The sequence below is a fragment of the Linepithema humile genome, chromosome 2 (assembly GCF_040581485.1).
Source record: "Linepithema humile isolate Giens D197 chromosome 2, Lhum_UNIL_v1.0, whole genome shotgun sequence".
NCBI classification, from domain to species: domain Eukaryota; kingdom Metazoa; phylum Arthropoda; class Insecta; order Hymenoptera; family Formicidae; genus Linepithema; species Linepithema humile.
In genome coordinates, this window is record NC_090129.1 from 12,949,108 (window position 1) to 12,975,915 (window position 26,808).

The window sequence follows — 26,808 nt, forward strand, 5'->3', positions numbered from 1 at the left end:
TTTGATAATTATTTCGCCGTCCGTCCAAATAATTGCTTCACCGTTGCTCATACCAATCTCACCGATACTTGTACGATCATTTCCCGCCGCTTTAACGAATCATTTCGCCGTTTGCTTAACTAATTATTTCACCGTTGTTAGTACACCGATCGCACCGATACTTTCTATTTATCTCACGCTACTTATATGTTCTTTCGAAATCGCTTCGCACCCGCTTCGCATGTACACACGAACATTGAAGCAGATCATTTGAAGCAAGTCATACCAACATCTTTCTCTAATAAACGCTGTTTCGTTACTTTGTTATAAACGAGCATTTATTTATTTCACTGACATACCCCCAACCGACCGAACCTGGATTCCGGCGAGCTACTCCGCGTCCGCCGAAGCTCACACGGTTTCACCCCTTTGATTTTTCTTACTTCGTTACAAACAGTAAAGCTTCATGTTAATATTACAAAAAAAAAATAGGTCCGGAACTATCCGGATTGAATATTTATAGCGGTTTTTTAGAAAAATTGTTTAGTTAAGAACAGAGAAAATTTTTTTCCGAATAATAATAATCAAATTATTGGAGCCGACACTTTTTGGCTCCGGCTCCAATACCACTCCTTTGTAACCAAGGAGTTTGTTTATCGCGATTTCCAGTCTGTCATGTTTGCAATTGACAGATAGTACTCACTTAGTGAAAGAATTATATAATAATTATAAAGGTACGTACAACAATTGTCTCTTTTTTTCATTGCATTTAAGTTATAATTTTAATGTTATTTTCATGTAAAATAGCGTTCGTTTTACAACATTATAGACTTAAAATATGGAAACGGAAGGACCATCTGGATTCAAATTGATAACACGGAAAAAATTATACGACATTATGCAAGAATGCAAAGGCGATATTAACAAAAAATTGGATTATATTAAAAATTTTTTATTAAATTTAAATGATTATTCGAAAAAAGAGCTTAAAATACTAAAGCGTAAAATATCGCACATAAAGACAGAATTTAAACGTAGATGGTTGGATGTGAGCTACAAAGATGAAATATTTATTAAAAAAACGAAATTTGGCTTCAAGGAACTGTAATAATACCCGTAGCAGCTCGATCGGGCCGGCCAACAAAATCTTTCATCGACTTATGTAAGAAGAACCGAAGACGTTCGAAAAAAAATTGATACTGAAGAATTAACTTTTGCTGTTCAAATGAAGCTGAGAGATTCTGGTATGGTAGATGCTTCTAAAATGCTTAAAGAAATTATGTGTTCTCCTAGTCGCGCGACAAAGTACAGAAAGTCTTATAAAAGGACACATGAAGAACGAAAACAATTAACATCTTTGCAAACTTTATCTATATTTGTTGAAACAGGTTTATCCAGAAAACAGTACGAAATTATCAGGACCAGCGACAAAAGGCTTTATCCGTGTTATACGGTATTACAAAAAGCTAAAAAAGATTGTTATCCTATTTCTAATTCGTACAGTGTAATAGCTACTTGTGCTGAGATAAACTTACAAGATTTATTAGACCATGCTGCTACCCGTTTGTTATTATATTTAGAAGACATGATGAAAAATCTAAGCGAAAGTGAAAGCAGTGCCTTACAATTAATAACCAAGTGGGGATGTGATGGCTTTCAACAGGCGCAATTCAAGCAGAAATTCGAAAATATCACGTACTCAGATGCCAATATATTCCAAAGCTCTTTGGTACCATTACAACTAATTTCTGATAATAATAGCAAAAAAATCATTTGGCAAAATCCCACACCATCTTCTCCTAGATACTGTCGACCAATCCGAATCAGATTTGTAAAAGAATCTGCTGACATAACAAATAATGAAATGAATTATATACATACCAAAATCAATGCACTAAAAGAAACGAAAATTAAAAGAAGTAGACCAATATCCATAAAGCATATCATGGTATTTACAATGATTGATGCTAAAGTATGTAACGCTATTACCAGTACTTCATCGACTATGAAATGTTACATCTGTGGAGACACATCAAAAGATTTTAATAATCTATCAAAAAGAAGAGAAATAAATCAAGGTACATTAAAATTTGGTCTATCTATTTTACATGCTAGAATAAGATTATTCGAGAGTTTACTCCATTTGTCATATAAATTACCTATCAAAAAATGGCAACTAAGATCAGAAAGCGACAAACATGAATTTAAGCAAAGGAAAGCGAATATTCAAAAAGAATTTAAAATCAAAATGGATATTATTGTTCATGTACCCAAACCTGGATTTGGAAATACTAATGATGACAATACCAGTTGAAGATTTTTTTCAGATCATGATCTGTCATCTGAAATAACGGGGATTAATATTCAACTAATATACCGATTTAAAGTTATTTTAGAAACCATATCAAGTGGTTTTAAAATTAATACTCAAAAATTTGCTGCGTACGCTATGGAAACAGCAAAAATGTATGTCCAATTGTATCCATGGTACCCAATGACGCCCACGATGCATAAAATTTTAATTCATGGTCCGATGGTAATAGAAAACGCCATTTTGCCAATCGAACAGCTTTCAGAAGAAGCAGCTGAAGCTAGAAATAAACACTTTCGTATATACCGACAGAGTTATTCTAGAAAGTGTTCTCGGGAATCGTGTAACATGGATATTATTAATAGACTTTTGCTGAGCTCGGACCCTCTTTTAATAAGTACAAAAACAATCCCAAAAAAGAAAACAACACCATTCCTAAAAGAAACTATACAATTGCTACTTTCTCCCGAGTCTACAACATCTGTGGATGAAATGGAAGAAGAAACGTCATCAGATGAACAAGAACAATTATCTGAAGAAGAATCTTGGGAAATGTCAGATAAAAATTAATAAAAAAAAAAATATATTTTAATTTTTCTAAAACTTGATCAAATGCTTTATTATTTCATAAAATATTTCATAAAATAATAAATTATATCAATTTAATACGATTAAAAAACAAAAATAATTTTGACCAGCTTTTGAATGTAAATACCCCACTGTGCGACGTAGAATTAGAAAAGCCAGAGGCGGTCTATCGTGGGCTGGCGATGTAGAATTAAAAAAGCCAGAGGTGACCTAACGTGTGCTGGCGATGTAGAATTAGAAAAGCCAGAGGCGATCTATTGTAAGCTGACAATTTTTAATAAATATAGTCAGAGTCGATCTAACGTCAGCTGACAATTTAGAAAAAAGAGAACCAAAGATTTATTTGTGAGCTGGCAAATTGTAAGAAATATAGTCAGAGGCGATCTAACGTCAACTGACAATTTAAAAAAAAGAGAACCAAAGATTTATTTGTGAGCTGGCAAATTGTAAGAAATATTGTCAGAGGCGATCTAACGTCAGCTGACGGTTTAGAAAAAAAGAGTCAAAAACGATTTATTCGTGAACTGTGATCTTCTATGTAGCTCGCTTCCGTGCGATGAGGCGCCACCATACATTAAAAATCACGCGAATTAATTACAGATACTTACAATCTACTATAGACTACTCGGGGAGATTTCGGCGCTCGGTGGCTCTATTTATCGGATAGGAGATATTGTTGCTGCGTTCCGCCCGTTCTCCGGGCCCAAGAAACGGCAACGTTACAATGCATAGGATATAAATGATGTATTTTTTCAAGAGCTGCATCTTTTATTTAAAATATTTCTTTGTTACATCAATATTTATCAAGATAATGCTAAAAGAAACGATAATTTTTTATTATCTCATTTTTTTCCGAAAAATATTGGTTCTATGCAAAAAATGCGTAAGACATAAATGATGTATTTTTTCGAGAGCTACAATTTTTATTTAAAATGTTTCTTTCTTACATCAATATTTATCAAGATAATGTTAAAAGAAGCGATAATTTTTGAGTTTTTTCAAGTAGTTTTGACTTTGACAATGACCTTGTCGCCAATCAGCATGGTCATACTCGTAATCAGCGCGCAAAAATACAATAAAAAGCGTAATTTGGAGCAAATCGGAGGTGTGGGCTTTTCGGAACTTTATCCAGTCATTTTACAATGTTGCGACAAAGGGCTAATTGAACATATGTGAATATTGTTAATAAATAGAAAATATTATTTTTTGGGCAAAAAAATATCTGATAATATACACTGTTAGAATCAAATGCGGAAAAAAGAAAAGAAAGTTACATAAAGCAGGTCTCGAACATGGGATTTCTAATATTTCAGCCATTCGCCACAGAATTTCTGAGTCAGAAACGCTTGCTTCTTACAATTAACATTTATTGTCTGTTGCGTCGGCTCGGTGGAAGGGAGACGTCCGCTCTCTTCCATTAGTTAAACGGCCGAACACACACGGACACGTGACGTAGCGCTTCTGTTAGGTTATGTGAGACAGCGGAGGCATGGACGTAAGAATATATGAGTGAGTCCCAGTTGCGCACAGAATAAATCGGACACAGTAACAAATGGACACATGATGATTGCTATCGGACACAGTGCCAATCGGACACAGTAACAAATGGACACACGGTTGGAATCGGACACAGTGACAATCGGACACAATGATAATCGGGCACAGTGGCAATCGGGCACATTGAAAATCGGACACAATGCTAATCGGACACAATAGAAAACGGACACACAATGGTTGGAATTGGACACATGATAATCGGACACAACAGGAAACAGATACACGGTAGTTGCAATCAGACACATGCTCCGTGACAGTTTTCCTAAAAACGTTACTATAACGACTTTAATCTGTTGATTTTTCGCTTTCTTTCTTTCTATGCATACACTTTTCACGCAAAGCGAGGTTCCACATGGGTTTACGACTTTTTTGTGAACCTTGGTTAACCTTGTTAGGTTTACCTTGTTAGGTATAACCTGAGGAGGATTTGTTATATGTTTTACGCGGGGGAGAGGCTTCGCCCCGTAGGGGCCGTAGGGTCCCGTAGAGGCCGCCTACGCGTGAAATTTCAAACAAAGCGAGGTTCAACATGGGTTTACAAGTTTCTACACAAAGCGAGGTTTAATGCAAATCCAATGTTCAAATTTAGCGCAGAGTAACACTAAGTATAATGTTTATGAACCAAATACATGATTCGATTATATTCAACTATGTTTATTTAATTTTAATAGATTTTTAAAACAGAGAAGATTTTATATACAGAAATATTATATAGAAAGAATCAATTGGTGTATAAAAAAAACACATAGTTGCTTTCAAGAAAAAACGTATTATAATTTGCAACATACAATTGCATACTTTTTTTTAAAACCAATGTGTTTTCTTTATACCAATTCATTTGTCTCATTATTTTGTGCATAAAAGTATTAAGGTAACATTCTCAAAAACTGAATGTTTTACAAGATATTTTATATTTTATGTCAAAATATTGTAATTTACAAGCCTCATAACTCGAAAAATACTTAATAAAAAATAACTTTATTATAGTGTTTTGAAAAGCTTTTGATACCAGTTATTAGATTTTGGAATCAAAAATAGGGTGTTCCATTTAAAAAAACAAAGTTGACCTCTATATGGCATGTACACCCTAGGTTAAACCAATGTCATCATCGGATGTCCCCTTCCAAACCCAACAACTTTTGTGGAGAATATTTTTTTATCTGACCATTTCTTGTGAAGTTAACAGGAGTCAATTAAAATGGGACATTCAAGAAATATAATAGAAGAACATTAAGAGCCGTCGCAGGATGTTAGTGCTAAATTTTTAATTTTTCTTAAAGAAATTAATAAATTAGTCCACAAGAGACAGTTAAATTGTACACCGATCTCAGATCGAGATACCTAAAGTGTACGAAATTTTAAGTACATTGTTCTCTATATCGAGAAGCTTAATGTACATATAGGAATTATTGGAAAGAAAGGAAGACAGAGAAAAAATATCAGGGCGTGAGTGGCTGAGCCGGGAATTGAACCCGAGTCTTCCGCTTGCCGGGCGAATGTTCTGACCACTAAACTACTCAGACCCCACGCTTCTAACATTTATCTCTCCTAGATTAGGAAATCAACAATTCTGCAGGACATAAACGCGTCATAATGCCCGCGTGATTTAAAATTGGACATCCTGTATATTATTGTGTGCACACGGGCAATGTATTCGCACGCTCTGTGAGATGTAATGTATAATATAAAATATAAAGTCGGTAAAAGAAATGAGTTACTGTGTAGTATTTGGGTGCAAAAACCGCAGTGTAAAAAAAAATTACGAGCAATTAGAATAGAAAACAAAAAATAAGAAGATTTCGTTTTACTTGTAAGTAAAAAATTATGAATATATAGGTCAGCTTAGATTAGGTAATTCTATAATGTTATAAGTTATCATACAAACATATTATAAGTTTATATACAAAGAGACAAAATTAATATATTGTGAAAGTCACACACACACACACATACAAATATACATAATATATTTTTAGATTTCCACAAAACATGGAAAAACGAGAAAAATGGCTTGTAACCTTACGCTTGAAAGGCATTCAAGTACATAAAACTGCTGCTGTCTGTTCTGCACACTTTCAAGAAGAGGACTGAGTCAGGACACTCGCTTCGAAAATTAAAAAAATATGCTGTTCCATATGTAAATACAATGAGTAATAAATTATTTTATAAATTTACTGTATAATAAAAATTAATAATATATAAGGCTCAGCTGATTACTAAAATCAATTAAAATCAATACAAGCGTAAAGAGCCACAATGCTAGTTCTTCGTGCGAAGGTTAAAATGTATTCGTTAAAATTGTTTACATAAAATCAAACGTTTTGACCTGCCATCAGGCCTTCTTTAATGTACATTAATAAAAATACAATAAAACGGAAAATTCGCTCGCAAAATTCAACATAACATAAAAGATGGAAGACGTTAAAATCATCCTTTCCACCCGATTGTAGTTCGGTAGAAAATAAGTTAATACTACAATAAATGCAAAGGTATACATTAATAATTCAAATTAAAAAAAGAAATAAGTGGACCGGAGATTGAGAACTGTGATATACTGTGACGTGACGCTTTTCGAGCGCCGTCACAAGGGCGATAGCCCGGCCGAGGGAGCAAAGAGTCCTGGTGTTGCTCCTCGCGTGGAGAGAGCAACCCGCGAGACTCCACAATCGATATGCGTTGTTTTTTATGTTATTCCCTTTGTACCGTTAATATCGTTTTTAAGTTGTAAGGCGAGACCCCGTGCGGGCGGCGTTGCGTGTTTTGTGCCTCAGGGCGAAGATGCAGCATCGCCATGGAGACCGGACGCCGGGGGATCATCGACGGGTGTCACGCGTTAGTGACCCCACAGCAAAAGGTCAGATACCGCGATTCCGTCGCCTCCGCCATCCAAGCCCTATCTAACCCCTCTTTGGTTTTAGCCGCAAAATCAAAGAAGCGCAGAGACACGCAGCAGCGGACCTCGCCCGGCTGCAGACGGCTTCGAGGACTCCGCAGATGCTGCACCCGGAAGGACCGGAGTATGGCCCGGCCAGCCTGACCAGTCTCTTCCGGGAACATCGACTCATCAACACATTATCGGCCGAAGGATTTGAGGAAACCACAGAAAGCGGGGGGGGGAGGGGGAAGGGCGCCCTGGATGAACTGTGGGCGGTTCTCAGGGGCCCCCCTTTTTGGAAAATCGGCAGGATGCGCAGGAAGGCGACGCGGATTTGGAAGGACCTACGTGCAGAGCCGAGAAGAGCCACTGTTCGGTGTGCTGCAAGTGCGTGAGAACGAACACGAGGACTCAGCCCAACGATGCCGAAGACGCCGAAGACGTCCACTCGATGTAAGCCGCCTCTCGGGTAGCCGTAGAGTTCCGTCCGGTTATGGCTGGTAGCGTGAGTCTGTTCTGTATTTAGTGTCTCTCACAGCTAACCAAGATTTTTGATACCGTGAGCGCGTATGGACGCTCAATTATCGCATGTCCAGCCGGCTCCGGATATCGCGGAAGTCTCTCCGTCTTGCGAGAATTAAGCGCCGACAGTCTCTTCTCGTTGCCGTTTCGTTTGCCGTCCATTTGTTACCGTACCGTCCTACCATTACCGTTTCTTTTTGAAGATACCGATTGCTACCGTCTTTCCGTTACCGTTTCTTTTTGAAAATACCGATTGTTACCGTCTTTCTTGCGATACCGTTTTGTTCCCGTTTTTTTGTCGAGTTATCACCGTACCGGAAGTACCGTGGGTGAATGTCCGCGGGTGGATTTTGGTTCGGGAACGTTCTCCGCGAGATTGCTGTTACCGCAAAGTTAGCGTCTCGGCGAGAAACGTGAAAGCCCGCAAAAAATAGCCGTTCCGCGATATCTCACTTCTGGCCGTTAGGCTACCGTCGTTCAAAGAGTATTTATTTGGCTTTCACCGGCCGTATCGGATGGTCATAATATAAGTCATTTGTTTGCTGTATATAGTCGGATCAGCGGCGAATTATCGTGATCGCGTTCCCGAGATTTTATGTAGTTATCGAACTTTATTCTTGCTACCGAATTTATAGGGCGAATGGCCTTACTACTGTATCAAACTATTTCCGCCGTATCAGCTCCGGCCGAATAATATAAGCATCTTTACCCTTGTAACCAACTCACTGAAATACACCATTGTTAAATTTTAATTATTGAGTTGTCCTTGCGTTTGCCTCTCACTCCAGATATCTAACGTTAAATAAAAGAACTGCGCCTCTCTGCCATATACTGAGCGGGGAGCGGCCGAGCATTTTAGAGAACTGTTGAAGTTACCGATACCGCGGTGCGATTACTCGCACCTGGCGCCCATTTCCGGTTACCGATATCGCGTGAGTTACCTTGCTCCCGAATTTTGTGGAATACCGCGAGTTACCGAATCGTGGAGTTACTGGCGATTTCGCGAGTTACCTTGCTCCCGACGAGCGTGGAGTACCGCGAGTTACCGAATCGTGCAGTTATTGCCGATTTCGCGAGTTACCTTGCTCCCGACGAGCGTGGAGTACCGCGAGTTACCGAATCGAGCATTTATTGCCGATACCGCGAGTTACCGAGTCGTGCATTTACTGCCGACGCCGCGTAAGTTACCTAACTCCCGAAGATCGTGGAGTACCGCGGCTACCGATTTCCATTGGGCGTGCTCCCTCGGATCTGGCGTGATTCCGAGGCTAGTTCACGTCGCAATACATACTTGAATTCAATTCATGTTGAAACGCTAGTCCACGTAGAGAGGACGAGGTGGAAAAACAGAGAACAGATAGTCTTTACATTTTACAAGTCAAGCTCTTAGTGAAAGAGATTTAGCACAGAAATTATAAAAATCAACGAGTGAAGGTATGGGAGGAGGGGGGAGTGGAAGGGGGAAACGGAATAAGTAAAGAAGAAGAGAAGGTGGGGGTAAATATGATAGATAGAAGAAAAGGGAAGGAGAAGTATTTTTATAAAGGAGGAAATAAATTAATGATGGGGAGATATGCATCAGGTAAATGATCTGTATCGTTATGATTGTTAAGGCCTGCATTTTGCCTTTTAATAAAGACCATTTCAGAGATTAATTTTTTTGAATAGGAAGGTTCACCGTCAAGTATCTTTACTTTATCCCAATCAAGTCGTGGGAGGAATCCAATCTATGCTTAGATATGACTGAAGAAAAACAGCTTTTTTTATTAATGTCATTCTTATGTTCTTTTAATCTAGTGTTAAACTGTCTTTTTGTCTGTCCAACATAAGTCATGTTACAATCACGACACGGAATCATATACACCACTTGGCAGTGTGAAAGCTTGTTTAAATTGTCTTTCCCTGTTTTTATGAAGCATTTTAGGTTATTAGGAATTGAACAGGCTAGTTTAAAATTAAAGTTCTAGCAATAGAATTAAAGTCTTTAAAAATGGATGAGATGTAGGGAATAGTTAAGAAAGACTTTGAATCATTATTATCAGAATCATTGTTAGAATCTACTGTTATTAAATTATTGCCAATTTTTTTATTGTGGATTAAAAACTTTAATCTTTGGTGGATAACCGAATAAATAAAACTTAACGGATAACAATTATTTAAAAAGATGTTAATAGCCAATGTAAAATTTTTATTGTGGAATTTTGGGTGGGAAAGTAAGAAAATTCTATCAGTCAGACTTATGATAGTCCCCTTCTTGTATGAAGTAGGGTGGTGTAAATAAAAATTTAGGTATCTCCCAGACGAAGTAGGTTTTTGAAACCAGTCAAAAATGATTCTGTTGTTTTCTAAAATCATAGTCACGTCCATGAAGTTTATGCGATACTACTGTATAATATTGTAGTAACTAACGATATTTATTATAGTTATATCAAGAAGAATCAGTGAAGAATGGCAAAAGAATGCGTACAATACATTAAATCATTGTCTGTTGTCGAAAAATCCCAAAGCATACTCAATTCTAAAATTAAAACAAGTTTTCTTGGCTTTCTCATAAATATCCAAAGTATGTTGCGTATGTATAAGTTTCTTTGTGTTGACAACAATTTTTTAAAGTATATTGCAATGTACAAAATCAGTCACGATCACTTGGAGTTAATTTTCGGTAGTATACGGTCCCATGGTGGACATAATAATAATTCCACAGTAAAGCAATTCAAATCTGCTATGAAAAAATTAATTGTACACACAGAAATTAAAGAAAACAACATTGGTAATTGTATTCCTTTGGAAGACATTTCCATTTTAACTGTATCTTAAGCAAACAATTCTATTGACATCATAAATACAACAACTACTGAAAATTCAATAAGAAAATGGCTCCATATGTTAGATACAACAAATACTGATGATTATGATTGTTTGCGCTTCGCACCTGCATTGCGCGTCACCGGGCTTCCGGAACTTTCCGTGGGCCTTCCAGTGCTTTACGGGATCTGCGCGAGGCGCTTGAGAGACTTCTTCTTCCGGACCGACACTCGCACTCCGGCGGATTGAGGAGCTGGGCGACGAGGGTCGGGGCCGGGAGGGAGACCTCCTGTTCGCGAGAGGCGAGAAGAGAGCCTATTATTTGCGAGCGTTTTGCGTAGTGCACGCGCGGTACAGACTTTGCACGGGAACTATCCCGCGTGTAGTTAGTCTCCTTAACTAACAATTATTGCGGTCTAACGAGTGAGAATTATAAAGCTTGTATTTATTAGACAACGCCGAAATAAATAAAACTGTGTTAACGACCATACGAGAGTTATCTTTATTCGTTTTCTGTACGGCCAAGAGACAGTAGCGGCAATTGTTCTAACTATCGCGAAGGCACTCCAAGTCCCAGAAACCGTCGGGACCGAGTCGAATAGCGAACAATGATTATTGTTTACTATTTCCATGGACAACATCAGTATATAAAAACGAAGTCATTATGTACATAGCAGGATATGTGTTAAGAAAATTTATGCAAACTTTGCATTGTACTGAATGCATTAAGAGGACCAAATACATGTACAAATAATTTAATAAATATAAAAAACAGAAGGTTTTTATTGTACCCATCAAAGGACCTTGTATATACAAGGTGATTCAAAATAACCTGATGTCCTTGCAATGCCATATTCTTGAGCGAATTTTGAGACAATTTTTCCTTTTACAAAATTTTGTCTGAAGCTTAGTGTTTAATATCCCGTAGGATCGCGACTTGTGTCACTTGCGTATGTGAACGCTATTTACTTCTCTGGATAAATAAATTGTGTTCTTTTTATTACCATATACTTTATTGCTGCTGTCGCTATACAGTTCTGCGTGAGACTGACTTTGACCCTGCCCTTTCCTTGCGGAGATACATCGAAAACAAAACACTAACGCTCGCTCTACGCTCTAACAAATAATAATTGAATATAACGCGCGCGCGGGCTATACAAATTTAAAAAACTACGCGACATACCGCCGCCCTTGAAAGCGCCAGGTTTCAATATTATAAAAAGAAAAGAAAAATATACACGACAAAAGAAATACACGTATGATTTCATACAATATAAATCAGACATCTTATGGTTCAATGGGCAAAACGCATAACCGTGTGATGGGTCTTTTATAAATTCCCTTGCTAGTGCGCACAGAAACAACTTGAATAGTATTGTCGTTACTAGGATAGACTTCTTCTATGCGACCCAGACTCCAGCACAAAGGTGGTAGATTGTCCTCCTGTAACATCACCATCTGTCCTATCTTGATGGGTTCGCTTATCATATTCCACTTCGTGCGAATTTGGCACGTGTGAAGGTATTCTCTTGTCCATCGACGCCAAAAGTGTTGTTTTAATTGTTCAACTCGCTGCCATCGTGACAGTTTGTTGGTTGGTAATTCCATGAGATTGGGTTCTGGGTACGTCATAAGCGGACATCCTGTCAGAAAATGTGCCGGAGTAAGCACTTCAAAATCGTTGGGGTCGTTTGACAGAGGCGTGAGTGGCCTCGAATTTAGTATAGCTTCAACTTGTACTAATAATGTGAGTAGCTCTTCATATCTTATTGATGCTTCACCGATGATACGTCTTAAGGGGGAACACCAGGGTGACGGCCGAAAAAAAAGGCTATTTTCGTGAATTTTTTTTTCATTATCTAATAGTTTGTTTAATTTATAAACTATATATGTTAAAAGTACATACTTATATTATGTTACAAAAAAAATTTCATAAAATAATATTCATATTTATAATAACTATGGTGATTGATGTGCACCTCGTCTGAAAAAACATGGGTGCACGGGCGCTCGTGCTGCATCTGAACGGGAGCTCTGAAATAAATTTTTTAAATTGTGATTTAAAGTATATGAATGTAGTTTTAGTTGCACGTACGGATTTTTTGATAAAATAATTTTTGACAAAATGGCACTGTTTAAAAAAAAAGTTTTCGATTTTTCAACAAAAATTCGTTACTTCTTTAATTGTTTTTCAAAAACTAATAATCCGATTGAAAAATCCGTACGTGCAACTGAAGACAATTTTGTTGTAAACATTCTGTCCAAATTTCAAGTTATTCGGATAAAAATTGGCCGAGATATGAGAGCGCCCAGTTACGAAAACGTGGTTTCGAGAAAAACGCGTTTAAAGTTTTACAACTAATTGGTTCATATAAAACGATAAAATTTTGTAACGAACCAAAGTGCGTCCAATCCGGGTGCATATGAAGTGCCTTCTGAAGCAATAGCTAGTTCTTCGGCTTCGTTTCTGCTTTGCTTTCTTCACAATCAAGGGGACTGCCGAATCTTTTCAGGTAGCGCGCGACCGGTTCTACTAGCGGCATCTGACCAAGTTCTACTCTATGACATATTTACTATAGTTCCGTTACGAATTTCACCATAATATTATAGGGACATATTTTTAAGACTCCAAACATCACAAAAATGCAAAAAAAAAAAAATCGATTTTTTGAAACCGTCACCGTGGTGTTCCCCCTTAAATGAAACTTCGTACTCTTCACTGCTGCCTCCCAAATGCCGCCCATGTGCGGAACTCTGGGTGGTATAAAGTGCCATCTTATTTTTTCTGTTGTCACAAAGTCAATAATTTTTGTTTTGCAAAGATCGTCATTAAATAACTCATACAATTCATTGAACTGACGTCTTGCTCCGACGAAATTCAAGCCATTGTCGGAGTACATATCAGTGGGACGCCCTCTTCTGGAGATGAATCGCTTGAATACATTTAAATAAGCTTCTGTGGAAAGATCAGCAGTTAATTCTATGTGAACTGCCTTAGTGGCGAGGCAGACGAATAATGCTATATAACACTTTATGAGCTTGGCATTCTTTCGTTGACCTTCCTTATATTCAAAGGGTCCTGCATAATCAACGCCGCATTTTTGAAACGCATATTTTACTTTGTTCACGCGTGCTTCTGGTAAGTCTGCCATCAATGTTGTACTTAGCTTAGGAGCATTGCGCACGCATACAATGCACTTTCTTATTATACTACGAATAATATTCCGGGCTGACGTAGGCCAATAATTTTGGCGCACAGCCGCTAACGTGGCTTGCATTCCTGAATGCAAATGTCGCTCATGTTCATAGGTAACAATTAGTCGAGTAAAGGCATGCTTACCCGGTAACAGAATCGGATGCTTACATTCATAGGAGATATCGGCGTGACTTAATCGACCTCCAACTCTTAAAATGCCATGCGAATCGATAAAAGGATTTAATTTTAAGATATTACTATTTTTATTTACGCGCTCACTATTCCTTATATCATATAATTCTGTTCTAAAGGCATCGCGCTGTACAATCTTTACCAGTGCTAGTCTGGATTGTTCCAATTCTTCAGTCGTTAGAGCTTGAATCGTATCGACCCCTTTCGCGTCGTTGGACTGCAAAGCATTTGTTTTTAACTTACAATTTTTACTAAATCTAAAGCAGAAAGCAATAACGCGAATAAGCTTAATATATTTGGAGAAACGATCAAAAACATCATGCAATGATTTAGTTTCTATTTTGGCTGTCAAAACTGTAGCTCTTCCCTCTGGCAGTTGCACGTTCGATGCATGAAAACTCTCAGAAGGCCATTCATCCTTGTCTAATTTTATCCAAGATGGACCATGCCACCAAATTTCTGAATTGTGCAATAGATCGGGCATAACACCCCTAGAGAGTAAATCCGCAGGGTTATCCTGGCTAGGTACATGTTTCCAGTCATCTACATTTGTAAGTCGTTGTATTTCAGCGATACGATTCGCGACAAATGGCGTCCATTGTCGACTACACGATCTTAGCCAACACAATACGATTTGCGAGTCTGTCCAAAGATGGATAAAATCAACTTTGAAAGGCAAAGAGTCTAATACCTTTTTTGTAAGTTGAGCCAGCAACAATGCTCCACAAAGCTCAAGACGCGGTATTGATAGTGCCTTAAGAGGCGCGACTCTCGACTTGGAACACAGCAAATGATTTTCAGGCTGACCATTAATAGAGATTGATCGCACATAAATACATGCTCCATATGCTTGTTGACTAGCATCTGAAAAACCATGAATCTCTATGCCTTGCGTTGTATCGTATGTGATCACTTTGCGAGATATTTCAATCCTACTGAGGATTTGTAATTTACACTCGTATTCTCTCCAAAGAGTGTACAGCTCATTAGATATAGATTCGTCCCAATCAATTTTAGTACGCCATAGTTCTTGCATTAACAACTTGGCGATTATGACAGAAGGTCCTAGCAAGCCCAAAGGATCGAAAACTAAGGCTATTCTGGATAATATACTACGCTTAGTAGGGTTTTCTAACGGTATTTGATGCCCTATACTTATGAATTTAAAAACGTCTGAGTCACAGTTCCAAACGATACCAAGCGCTCTAGTTTCATTGTTATAATCAAGAGTCAAATTAAATTCTTTCTTATGAGGGACTCCGATATCCTTAAGTGATGAATGATTAGATGACCACTTTGTCAGTTCAAAACCACCTCCTTTGAGCAATTCGATTGTTTGTTTTTTGATTTCTGTGGCTTCTTGTAACGTAGATGCTCCTGTAAGCAGATCATCAACATAAAAATCACGTAACACTATCCTTGAACCGATTGGATATGATTTTGCTTCATCTTCTGCAAGTTTACGTATTGCTCTAATGGCCAAAAATGAAGCCGGCGCTGTGCCGTATGTAAATGTGAGAAGTTCAAACGTTTTTAAATCATCTTGTGAAGATTTGCGCCAAAAAATGCGCTGCAATGATCTTTGAGATTCATCAAGAAAAACTTGCCTATACATTTTAGTGATGTCGGCAGTTATTGCATAATAAAAGGTGCGAAAGCGTACTAAGATGGAAAACAAATCCTCTTGGATAGTTGGGCCAACCAACAAGGTATCATTTAATGATAATCCTGACGAACCTTTACATGAGGCATCAAAAACCACTCTTAGCTTGGTTGTGATACTGCTTTCCTTAAAAACTGCGTGGTGCGGCAAATAGTAAGACACTCTATCATTTGTAAGATCCTTGACTTCTCGCATATGATTTAAGCTAATATACTCCTGCATAAAATTGCGATATTGTGCGTAAACAGCTGGTTGCATCGACAATCGCCTTTCTAGACTGAAAAAACGACGTTTTGCGGTTTCTTCTGTACTACTCAATCTTTGAAGTTTTTCTTCATTTGTAGGCAATTTGACTATGAAACGGCCTTCAGCGTTACGGCGAACATTCTGTTGAAAATGCATTTTGCATGTTCGTTCAACGGGATTATACTGTGAGGTGTTGTTAGAAGAAATTTCATGCTCCACTTCCCAAAATCTGGAAATAGACTTGTTTAAATCGTTAATTGAGGAAATATGACACACTGAGCTCGCTATCGTTTTATCTGAGACCTTATGAGCTATGCCAGAGATTACCCAACCAAGCTTAGTCTTTTGTAGGGTAGGATGCGCCTTGCAAGCCTTGATTTGACCTACGCAAATAAGCTGCCAAAATAGTTCAGCCCCAATAAGCATATCAATTTCACTGGGAAGATTGAAGTTAGGGTCACCTAGTACAATATTTGATGGGATTCTGAAGTTTGAAATAGGACAAAATTCTTGTGGTAATCTCTGTGTAATTTTAGGAAGAATTACACATTCAATATTATCAATGTATGCATTTATTCTAGAACGAAAACTAACGTCAACTATCCTTTTTGATTCAAATGTTCCCTCTGCTACTCCAGAGATTGACATATGCAATGAACGATCATTAAGTTTTAATTTGCTTACAAAGTTTTCAGTAATGAAGTTTAGCTGAGATCCACTATCCAAAAGAACTCTACAACCATGGGTATTTCCATTTTGATCATATACGTCCACCATAGCGGTTGAAAGAAGAACCTTGGAGGAGTTATTGATTTGCATACATTGAGTGACCACAGATGGCGAAGAGCCCGAGGAAGCTGCATTTATTGATTTAGATGCAAGACATGTTGATTGATTATCATTTTCTGATTCGTCAGCCTTTGACGACTCGAAATGTAATAGAGTTGTGTGCTTTTCCACACTTGCGACATGAACTAGACGAACAATTCTTTGCTTGATGCCCTCCTATCCTTAAGCAATTAATACATAAATGAGACTTCTTTATGATTTCGAAACGTTTTTCGACAGGGAGCTTGCGAAACGATTCGCACTGGAATATAAAATGCTTGTTTTTGCAATGAACGCAAGATTGATTAGACATAGTTACGTGTGCACTAGGATTCTTGGCCTTCTGCGAATCATTCGATGCATCGGAGTTCATGCGTGTCGTGGCTTTATTGGATATCGTTTCCAATGCTTGACATCGTTTTGATAAGAAATCAGTGAGTTGTTTAAAGGTGGGTATCGTAGTGTCTGTACGACTTGTCTCCCATTCCTTTACTGTAATAGAATCAAGTTTAGTCATTACTAAATGCACCATATCATCCCAGGCGTCTACAGGCCTTTGAAGCGTCTTAAGGGCCCTGAAATGCTTAAGTATGTTATCGAGTAAACTACGCAATGTCGTGCAATTTTCCTTATAAATTGGAGCAATTTCGAACATAGCTTTAATGTGAGTTTGAACTGTACGCCGTTTGTTATCGAAACGCTCATTTAATAATTGCCATGCTTCTGTACAATTATCTGTAGTGATGTCGAAAGATTTGATAACTTCTGCAGTCTTATCCTTTAATGAAGAACGCAAATAGTGAAATTTTTGAATGGCGGATAGATTTTCATTTGTATGAATGAGTTTTTGGAATGAATCATGAAAGGTGTACCAATCTTTATATGACCCCGAGAAATTAGGCAGTTGAATCTTTGGCAATCGAATGTGTGATTCTACGTTATTTTGTTGGGTTATCTGATTATGATTGTTTCCATTTACACCTATTGGTTGTTCCAACAAACTAAGACGCTGATCATACAAAAACATGAGTTGAAAATACTTCTTCGAAACGCGCACGTTCATCTGAATGTACAGCAATTACCTCAGCACTAGTGTCCGAAGCTAAGCATTCAATTCGCGATTGCACTTCATCAAATTGCTCATATAAATTTGCTAATTTCTTTTTACGTTCATTTAATTCGAAGATCGTAGCATGTGCGGATTGCGGAGATTCTATAAATGTTTTAAGTCGCGTGGCGGCGGCCTTTATTCTTTTTCGCCTTATCTTCGCTTCGCCTTCCGTTAGGCTCATTTCGCTACGTTATATAATACTAAACGGTGACTTACGTGTAATTGATAATCACAAGATAGGAATCTATATCGCTATATTACTTAAGCCTTCGGTGCGATGAGGAATTTGTAGGTTAGTGTCCAATGACTGCAATAGTTCCAAATATATTTCGACGAATGCCTTTCCCAAAATGTCGGAATATGCGATGTCCTTGTCTTGTATATGCTTTGTTAGATAAGATGGCTGCTGGGCGTACAATGTTCGTGTTATCGATGTGTAGAATTGGTAACGTTCTTCACGCCCAAGACGAACTATTCAAGAAACGAATGCCTGCTTGGCATATGCTGTGATTATGATACTTGTGGCTCACGCAATTGCACACGGCCTTGCAATTATGATTTTTCAATACGCCGCGTGGTTATGTCTGCATACGACGTCTACGATATGATTTAGTGGCAATGTTTTACCAATATCCGGCTCGAAGGACCAAATGTTTAATATCCCGTAGGATCGCGACTTGTGTCACTTGCATATGTGAACGCTACTTACTTCTCTGGATAAATAAATTGTGTTCTTTTTATTACCATATACTTTATTGCTGCTGTCGCTATACAGTTCTGCGTGAGACTGACTTTGACCCTGCCCTTTCCTTGCGGGGATACATCGAAAACAAAACACTAACGCTCGCTCTACGCTCTAACAAATAATAATTGAATATAACGCGCGCGCGGGCTATACAAATTTAAAAAACTACGCGACACTTAGTTTTCGAGTTATAATTAAAAATAGGTAGCAACTTACGAATTCGGTACAACGGGCAGGCAGGGACGCGCAACGTATAATGAGACTGTCAAGTGTTTACTATCGTCTCATGACGCATTGCATCATCTCTGCCTGTCCGTTGTATCGGACTCGTAAGTAGCAAACTATTTTCAATTATAACTCGAAAACTAACATAAGCTTCGGACAAAATTTTGTAAAAGGAAAAATCGTTTCAGAATTCGCTCAAGAATATGGCATTGCAAGGACATCTGGTTATTTTGAATCACTCTGTATATGTAAGCAGGTAGAAGGTGCAATATGCGGTTATTTGCATACACAGAAAAATTTCAGTAATTTTAACACAAATATTTTTGTACTTGATTTAATGCAAAAACTTATACACATTAATATATTTGATACTATAAAAAAACACATAAGCGAGTGAAAGTTCTCCGAATAGTTTTACTCAACGATATACGGCACGAAACGGCTGGACAAAATCCGACTAGTTCTTTACTGAAATATCTTGTAACGGTCGGAGTTCGCTCGTTCAAAATGTCCGTTGAGCGTATTTGTTCAAACCACGTGCTCCGATTGGCTACCGACTATATTTATTACTGTAAGCGGGGTGTATGAATAAATCACTTCTTTGAACAGAATAACAAATGCCCTTTATTTCAAGCTCCGAATACACTTTATCTCGACGATCGTTCGACTGACTAGAACTAGTTTCACGGCTTATTCGACGACTCTTATTCGACTAGAAAACGCAACTGACTTTAATGCCGGTTCTGTACAGAGTGTCTTTCCGGATTTTTCTCCGGATAATCTTACGGATTCGGAAGATTCCAGAACGTTGTAGAACCTTCGGCGGATCCGGTAGCGCGCGAATGGATCGATTAGCTACTTCGATTATTCGAGAATCGATGTATTGCGATTTAATATATCGCCTGGTGCCTTATGGGCGCCGTCTGTTGGTCGGCCGTAAAAATATCTTACACGAGCAATGCTTTTCTAGTAATTATGTAAATCATTTTATACACGTTATTATACAATTATACTGTAAAATTAGGTTAAGCCATTATATGAAAAATGTTCACATTAGCGATAGACATAAGTTTAATAAATTAATTTTATTCAAAGAACAATAAAATAAAAACTAAATATTTTGTTTATTTTTTTATTGAATGAATACAGATTATTACATATTTCCTTTTCTATTTTATATGCAATAGTAAACAATTACATAAACTTACGAATAATACTTATTCTTTTTGTAGCTCCATTCAACTCTGTGTGAGTTCAATTCATTAACAAGTAACATTATAAAGAATTTAAATATACTATATTATTTTCAAAACTCCACGTTTATTGGTTAAGTGTCACTGAATCAAAGGTAACCTTCACGCAAGGCCGAATATTTCCGAGCCGCGCTCACAGAATTAGCCGAATTCAAGGTACTGCCTCTCTTACCGCTATTGGGAGCTTTCCATCTAGGAGATCGACACTGTGTGACACGGTCAAACACCATGCTTAGGCCGGTATTCATAGTCCGTTCTTATATTCAAGATCGTCTTAAGCACGAACTTATATTCGCTCTCTTCGTCAGACACAATCTATGTCTGACGAAGAGAGCGAATATAAGTTCGTGCTTAAGACGATCTTGAATATAAGAACGAACTATGAATACCGGCCTTAGATACTTGATGAAACGCGTTTAGTTCTGAACTAGACCGCTAGAGCTGCTTATGTCTTCCCATGATATCTAGTAAGTTCATTTATTTGAAAAATTGGCGTACCAGGAGCATATTGATATATTTAAAGTACGTACAAATCAACATAACCATCATTTATTATTGTTTACGATCGCGATGAGTACAAACACGGTATAAGAATATAAGGTGATTTCACGGCAACAAATTTTTGTGATTTTCCTGTCATTGTTCCACATTGAACCGCTAGGTGGCTACGTGTTGAGGGACTTTAAATATATATATATATATATAAATTTTATTAAAATTTTATTGTCCTGCGGAACTTAATTATAAATATTCATTTTCTTAAAGAATTTTAATTTTCTATAAAGACTGGAATACATTATTAATTATTTTTTCTGCAAATTTAACTAAGAATAATTTGTTATAAAAAAATTAAAAAATATTTTGTCAGTAATATATATTTTTATACACAATGTTAAAAGTTTTATTTAAAAAAATTTGTATTATTTAGGACTATAATTATATATAGGCCGGTATTCATAATCCGTTCTTATATTCAAGATCGTCTTAAATACGGACTTATATTCGGTCTCTTCGTCACACATAGATTGTGTCTGACGAAGAGAGCGAATATAAGTCTGTACTTAAGACAATCTTGAATATAAGAACGGACTATGAATACCGGCCATAGATGTGCTTTAGAGATTCATCATCTATCCTTTTCTATCCACATCTATCCATATCTTCTATTCTTTTTTACTTGGGATTTTGCACCAACGTGACATCTTGTGTGACATGCCTTAACTATGACATCTTGATCACAGATTTTTTGATAGAATACAATGGTCGTGAAATCACCTTATATTCTTACACCGTGGTACAAATATATTTTGCAGATGGATAAAATAAAAATTCTCTACAATACTATCCCAAAAATTGGCAGCCATGAACTAGACTCTGTGTTCGACTATGCTCTTCTGCTGTGTCGAACCGTGCCGTTGCGTGTCATGGCCGGTTTATGCTTCGGTCTTAATCTTAATCTTAAGAGTTGATAACGTAGAATGCCATAAGGGCGTTTATACTTCCCTAGTCTTAATCTTAGTCTTAATCTTAATCTTGGAAAGATCCCATCTTTTAACTTTAGTCCCTAATGTCCTAAGGCCGGGCCAATGAGGTAAGTCTGACGTCCGACGCAGCACGAAACCGCGCGAAATAATGGTTTTCGATTCTTGTAAAATACGAAAATGAGTGATGCTGATTTAATTGAATGTGTCCAACAATTCGATGTTGTTTGGAATAAAAAAAATCCAAATTATAAAAATAAATTAGTGGTGAAGAATAGTTGGAACGCTATTGGAGAAGCGCTAAATTTAAGTGGTAAGTTAGTATGTAGAATCTAACCTCTTAAATTGAAAGAACAAAAACTGTGTAGGAGTGTTTTTATAGTTTTTCTATTACAATTTGTGGTTAGGTTAGGTTAGGTTTTGTTACATTTGCACATGCGTAGTCCGAATTTCCAGGGAAGCATAAACGAGTCCTTAAGATTAAGTTAAGACTAAGACTAAGATTAAGATTAAGACCGAAGCATAAACCAGCCATGATTAAGTTAAGACTAAGACTAAGATTAAGATTAAGATCGAAGCATAAACCAGCCATCATTGATGGAAAGCGCCCTGTCTGACATCGTGTCAATGTATGTCGCCTAAATGCCTTGATGGAAAGCTCCCACTATCACCTTCCCCTCGTAGAATACTCCGTCCATATATTCTTACGTCAGTGAGCGGAACCGGGACCACGGTGGGCGAAATCGCATCACTGACGAGAAGGAAGCGTCGGCGTATAGCGTCCATCTAGCGGGTTAGCAAAGAGCGCCTTTGCGCGCGAAACTTCAATCGTATGTGGCGCGTTTGAACCGGAGCGGTCACAAGTGCCGCTTCCCGGATTTTGTCCTAGGCGATCGACTAGTTCGCCTATATGGTTGCGTCGACCCTGAATGTATGCAACGCAGCTCTTAATTTCGCATGTCACTTTAATTTGGAAAAAAAGTTCAACATGAGATGCTGTGAAAATTGTTTACATTTTTTCCATAAATACTACAGCACACTAATTGACTCATCACGGAAAACACGTTAAAAAAATTTATAATTTTATATTCAATAATCAGATGTGCAGTGTATGATAAATGTTCAAACGAGCTGATTTTCTACTTATTAAATACCATGAATTCCAAGTTATTGATTTTTTTCTGACCATCAAAAATTATGAAACGGTTGTTATGGAATTTTCCTTTTTTGGTGCACTTAAACGTTTGTATGATGCCCAATATTTTGCGAAGTTTTTAACATTTTTAAATCTAATAATAAATGTCAAATTATAAAATAATGAATAATAATAGATATCAAGTTATAAATTAACAAATAATAAAATTGCGGCCGATTAATATAATATTTCAAGCAGCGTCAACAAGCTACTAAACACACGAATTTTCCAAAACATAATAATAACAAAAATTTTCCAAATAAAGAAAACAAGTGTGAGATATCACGTGTTCTTGGCTTCCCACTTTTTTCCATTATTCCAGATTATCTATTCCTCGGGTTCGTGAAGTGTCCACGAGAGGTCTGGTTTGGACATTAACCAATACTCTTTCAGATTCATCTTAATATAGTGGGGACAGAACTCTTATAGTTTTATAATATTACAGAAAAAGCTTTATAAATCTAATAATTCAATTTTATAAATTTATCTTACAAACCAGTTGCGTGTGTACAACGTGTGACGTGTTGCACGTGAATGTCTGACATCGGCCATTCGTGCATCATTTCATGTTTTTCGAATTTTTAAATTTAGTTGTCTGGAAAATATTTCCAAAGATTTACATTATCCAAAAATATAAAAAACTAATAATCAATTTTTTCAAAATTTCTCAAACCTTTATACTCCTCTTAAATTTATTTGAATTCAATTTAGATTTTTTTATTTCTTTTTTTACGTTAGTTCTTTATATAAGTATTCTTGTAAAAATCACAACTTGTAAAATAATCACAACTATGTCTTTTTCTTCTAAGAATTTGTTCTAGAACTACCCAGACAGCACACATTTCCAAAATAAATCCAAAGGATATCCAGAAGATGTTCTGTCGTCCCAAAAACGTCTTCAGGATATTCTCTGGACGTCTTTTAGATATGCTGTGCTGTCTGAGTATTGTCTAGTTTTTATCAAAAACTTATATTAGAAAATTTTATATAAGTATAAATAATATTATACTTTTCAGAAACATTAAAATTTTTTTAAATGTTTTTAGTAAAATATAACTTCGTGCTCGGTATCTTCATTTTTATTGTTAGCAAACTAGCGACTTTCACGTGGAATTTCACAGACGTTTTCATCATATGGGTAATAAAATTTTGTAAATAATTGAATGTAATATTTCTTTCTTTATTCAAAATTAAATATTTATAGTCTTTGATCAGTTCGTCTTTTTCTAATTTTGATCAACTTCTTCAGGTTGCTATCGGTTTAGCCGAAAGATACAAAAAGTTGAACAAACAAGTAATAACTTCTGCTTCAAAGCATCGAACAACAATAGATTGGTGTGGAATTCGCCAAGACTATACTGCTCTTAATTGCATGGTGAAAAAGGTGGATAATGACATGTCACCCGTAATTCTTCTGTCATTCACAAATAATCTTTACTTTATCTGTTTGCAGTTATTAAACGGATTGTCGTAAGTAGAACATATAGGTATAGTAAGAAAAATACTAAAATCAATTGTTAGTATCAGTTAACCAGTTCAATGGTAGACTTTTCTGAAAGATTTGTGCCAAAAGTGGTAAGAGTCAAAAGTTAAAATATTGAAAAACGGTGAAACATGGGTTCAAAGTTTTCGAAAAAGTAATTTTTCGGAATGGGTGTGGATCCCCCCTCCTCCCCCCCCCCCTCCACGCCCTGGGGGGGTAGAATAGAGGTGGAAAATGTTAAATGGCACTATGGGTCGAGTGGGGACTCATTTGAAAGGGCGTTTCAAGACGAGACAATGATTTTTGAAAATGTTTACTACAACCTTCCAGTCAAAAGTGGAAGTGGATCAAAAAAGGAGGTTGGGAGACTTCCGAAAAGCTATCACCTCCAATTTGGCTTATATTCAACCTAAATACTTATTTTATCTAGTAAATAATATTCCTAAATGGATTTTTGGCGCAAATGTTTCCTCTGCCCCCCAGCCCCCCCTCAAAGGTAAAACTGTTTTTATTAATTATTTCAGAAAGTATTTATTGTACGGAAAAAGTTGTTGAACAAAAAATGAAGCTCATAAAAAGCTCTACAAATAAGGTTTTATACATATTTTACCTAACTCCAATATTTTAGTATTTTATTATCAAAAAACTTGTAAAAGCTCCCATAAGAGAGGCGGCACCCATTGCATCCACGCATACACTTTCTACGCAAAGCGTGGTTCCACATGGGCTTACGAATTTCTACTCAAAGCGAGATTCAATTTAGACCCTATGTGTATAGTTTTTTGATGGTGAAGCCCCCAAGCAGGGAGACGGAACACACTGCCTCTAGATTTTTGATAATAACGGCTAAAATATTGGAATTAAGTAAAATATGTATAGCACCTTATTTGTAGAGCATTTTATGAGCTTCATTTTTTGTTTGACAACAAAATATTTTTCCGTACAATGAACACTTTCTAAAATAATTAACAAAAACAGTTTTACTTTTAAGGGGAGCTGGGGGCGGAGATAGCATTTGCGCCAAAAATCCATTTGGGAATATTATTTACTAGATAAAATAAGTATCAAAAAAGCTTTCGTACACCAAGTACTATGCGAATATGTTAGAGATGATTGGTTTTAACAATTAACAATCGCCATATTGGATTCGCCATTTCAAATTTTGCAATTTTGACATCAGATTCGAATTCAACAGCCCAAAAAACCTTAAGATATCAAGTTTTATGCAAATCTGTTAAAAATTATTGGAGTTATTTAAAAATGTACATATATGATACATTACCACGTTTGGCATTTTTTTTGTACATATATGATACATTACCACTCAACTGGTTAATAGCAAGATAAAAAATATCATCAACACTCATAACAAATGCACTTTTGTGCTTTGCAATGATAATATATGTTCACTTCAATGTGTAATTTGAATAAAAGAAAATATAATATATAAAGAGAATACTTTTTGAAAAAGATATTCAACAAATTTAAGTTCTATATTAATTTTTCAATTATAACAATAATATAACAGTACTGTAGTAAGTAAAGTGAATTCTAAACTTTTCTATAATAGATAATTTAATCAAAAATATATGACTATGATATAGCGTGTTAATACTATGCAAAAAAACTAATTCCTGGTTTTGCTTGATCCGCGTACAGTCAACCGGACAACAATAGCATTCTCAGCGATATTTATTTCTTTGGGTCCTTCATGTTCCTGATTGGTAGGACAGTAACCGTCACTCTGCTCACTGCTAGAATCAACGATCAAAGCAAAGTGGTATTGCCAGTTTTGTATACGTGTTCGGCTTCCACCTACAATGTAGAGGTAAATAATTCAACACGTAGAAGAAAGCTATAAATGCCATATTTAGTTAATTCATTACTTAATTTATTGTTATTTGATAATTATTTATTGCAGACAGAAAGGCTGATATATCTACTCACCACTGACGATATCGCACTTATGGGAATGCATTTCTTTCTATTACGCGGAATTTTATGTTAGCAGTAAGAATAGATCAAGACTTAATGGATGATTCTTCAATTAATGCAATACTTTACTGAAACTTTAATAGAGAAAGAACTTTATGACTGCGGTATAATTTGCAACGCGTATAAAAAGATATTTGTAGTATTTTGTGTGCACATTATGCTCAATTTAAGTATTCTTATATATATTAATTAAAAAGATGATTAGTGATATTTCAGAAATTGATAGAAAAGAATTACTGAAATTTTATTATTATATTTTTCATTATTATGTGTCACAATATTTTAGTATTATTATGATATTTATATGAGCGCCACTCAACATTTATTTAATGAACATTTTATCAAATTCACATGCAGGTGGCTGGTGCAATCGTAACGTACGAAGTCGTGTTGCTGCAATTCAACATCGCGATAAAACAATGAATACGCAACAGTGTAACAATGTAACATCGTCGAAAAAATATTATACTAGAGTGTAGGAGAACATAAGCATTCATATTTATTGAAATTAAAATTATCACACACACATTACATCTCATCGCAATTTAACTGACTATT

At 36.5% G+C, this 26,808-nt stretch overlaps 3 protein-coding genes across 4 annotated transcripts in view; all 3 read right to left on the bottom strand.

Annotated features, from left to right (window-relative positions):
• Positions 1-12,471: 12,471 nt before the first annotated feature.
• On the bottom strand, positions 12,472-16,753 carry LOC105677886 (uncharacterized). Its single transcript, XM_067350231.1, has 2 exons — positions 13,036-16,753; positions 12,472-12,671 (listed from the first exon to the last, which is right to left on the bottom strand). The coding sequence occupies exon 1, from the start codon at positions 16,751-16,753 to the stop codon at positions 13,211-13,213; it is 3,543 nt and encodes a 1,180-aa protein (XP_067206332.1). The 3' UTR covers positions 12,472-12,671; positions 13,036-13,210.
• Positions 16,754-16,847: 94 nt separating this feature from the next.
• LOC136997832 (uncharacterized) lies at positions 16,848-18,054 on the bottom strand. Its single transcript, XM_067349231.1, has 2 exons — positions 17,845-18,054; positions 16,848-17,771 (listed from the first exon to the last, which is right to left on the bottom strand). Exons 1-2 carry the CDS (start codon positions 18,052-18,054, stop codon positions 16,848-16,850), a joined length of 1,134 nt encoding a protein of 377 aa, XP_067205332.1.
• A 5,877-nt stretch (positions 18,055-23,931) lies between these two features.
• LOC105669370 (gustatory receptor for sugar taste 64f-like) overlaps positions 23,932-26,808 on the bottom strand; it is a 46,261-nt gene continuing 43,384 nt past the window's right edge. For both annotated transcript variants that reach the window (XM_067350232.1, XM_067350233.1), the window contains exon 12: positions 23,932-26,070. In XM_067350232.1, coding sequence (XP_067206333.1) covers positions 26,023-26,070 — 48 coding nt within the window. In that variant the 3' untranslated portion in view covers positions 23,932-26,022. The remainder of the gene's footprint in view (positions 26,071-26,808) is intronic.

Bases quoted from the DNA above. Each gene is read 5' to 3' on its own strand.
- LOC105677886 (XM_067350231.1), bottom strand. From the start codon at position 16,753: ATGCAAATCAATAACTCCTCCAAGGTTCTTCTTTCAACCGCTATGGTG.
- LOC136997832 (XM_067349231.1), bottom strand. From the start codon at position 18,054: ATGAGCCTAACGGAAGGCGAAGCGAAGATAAGGCGAAAAAGAATAAAG. The intron at 17,772-17,844 runs GTAATTGCTGTA...TTGTATGATCAG, and splicing joins CTTCGGACACTAGTGCTGAG to CGTCTTAGTTTGTTGGAACA.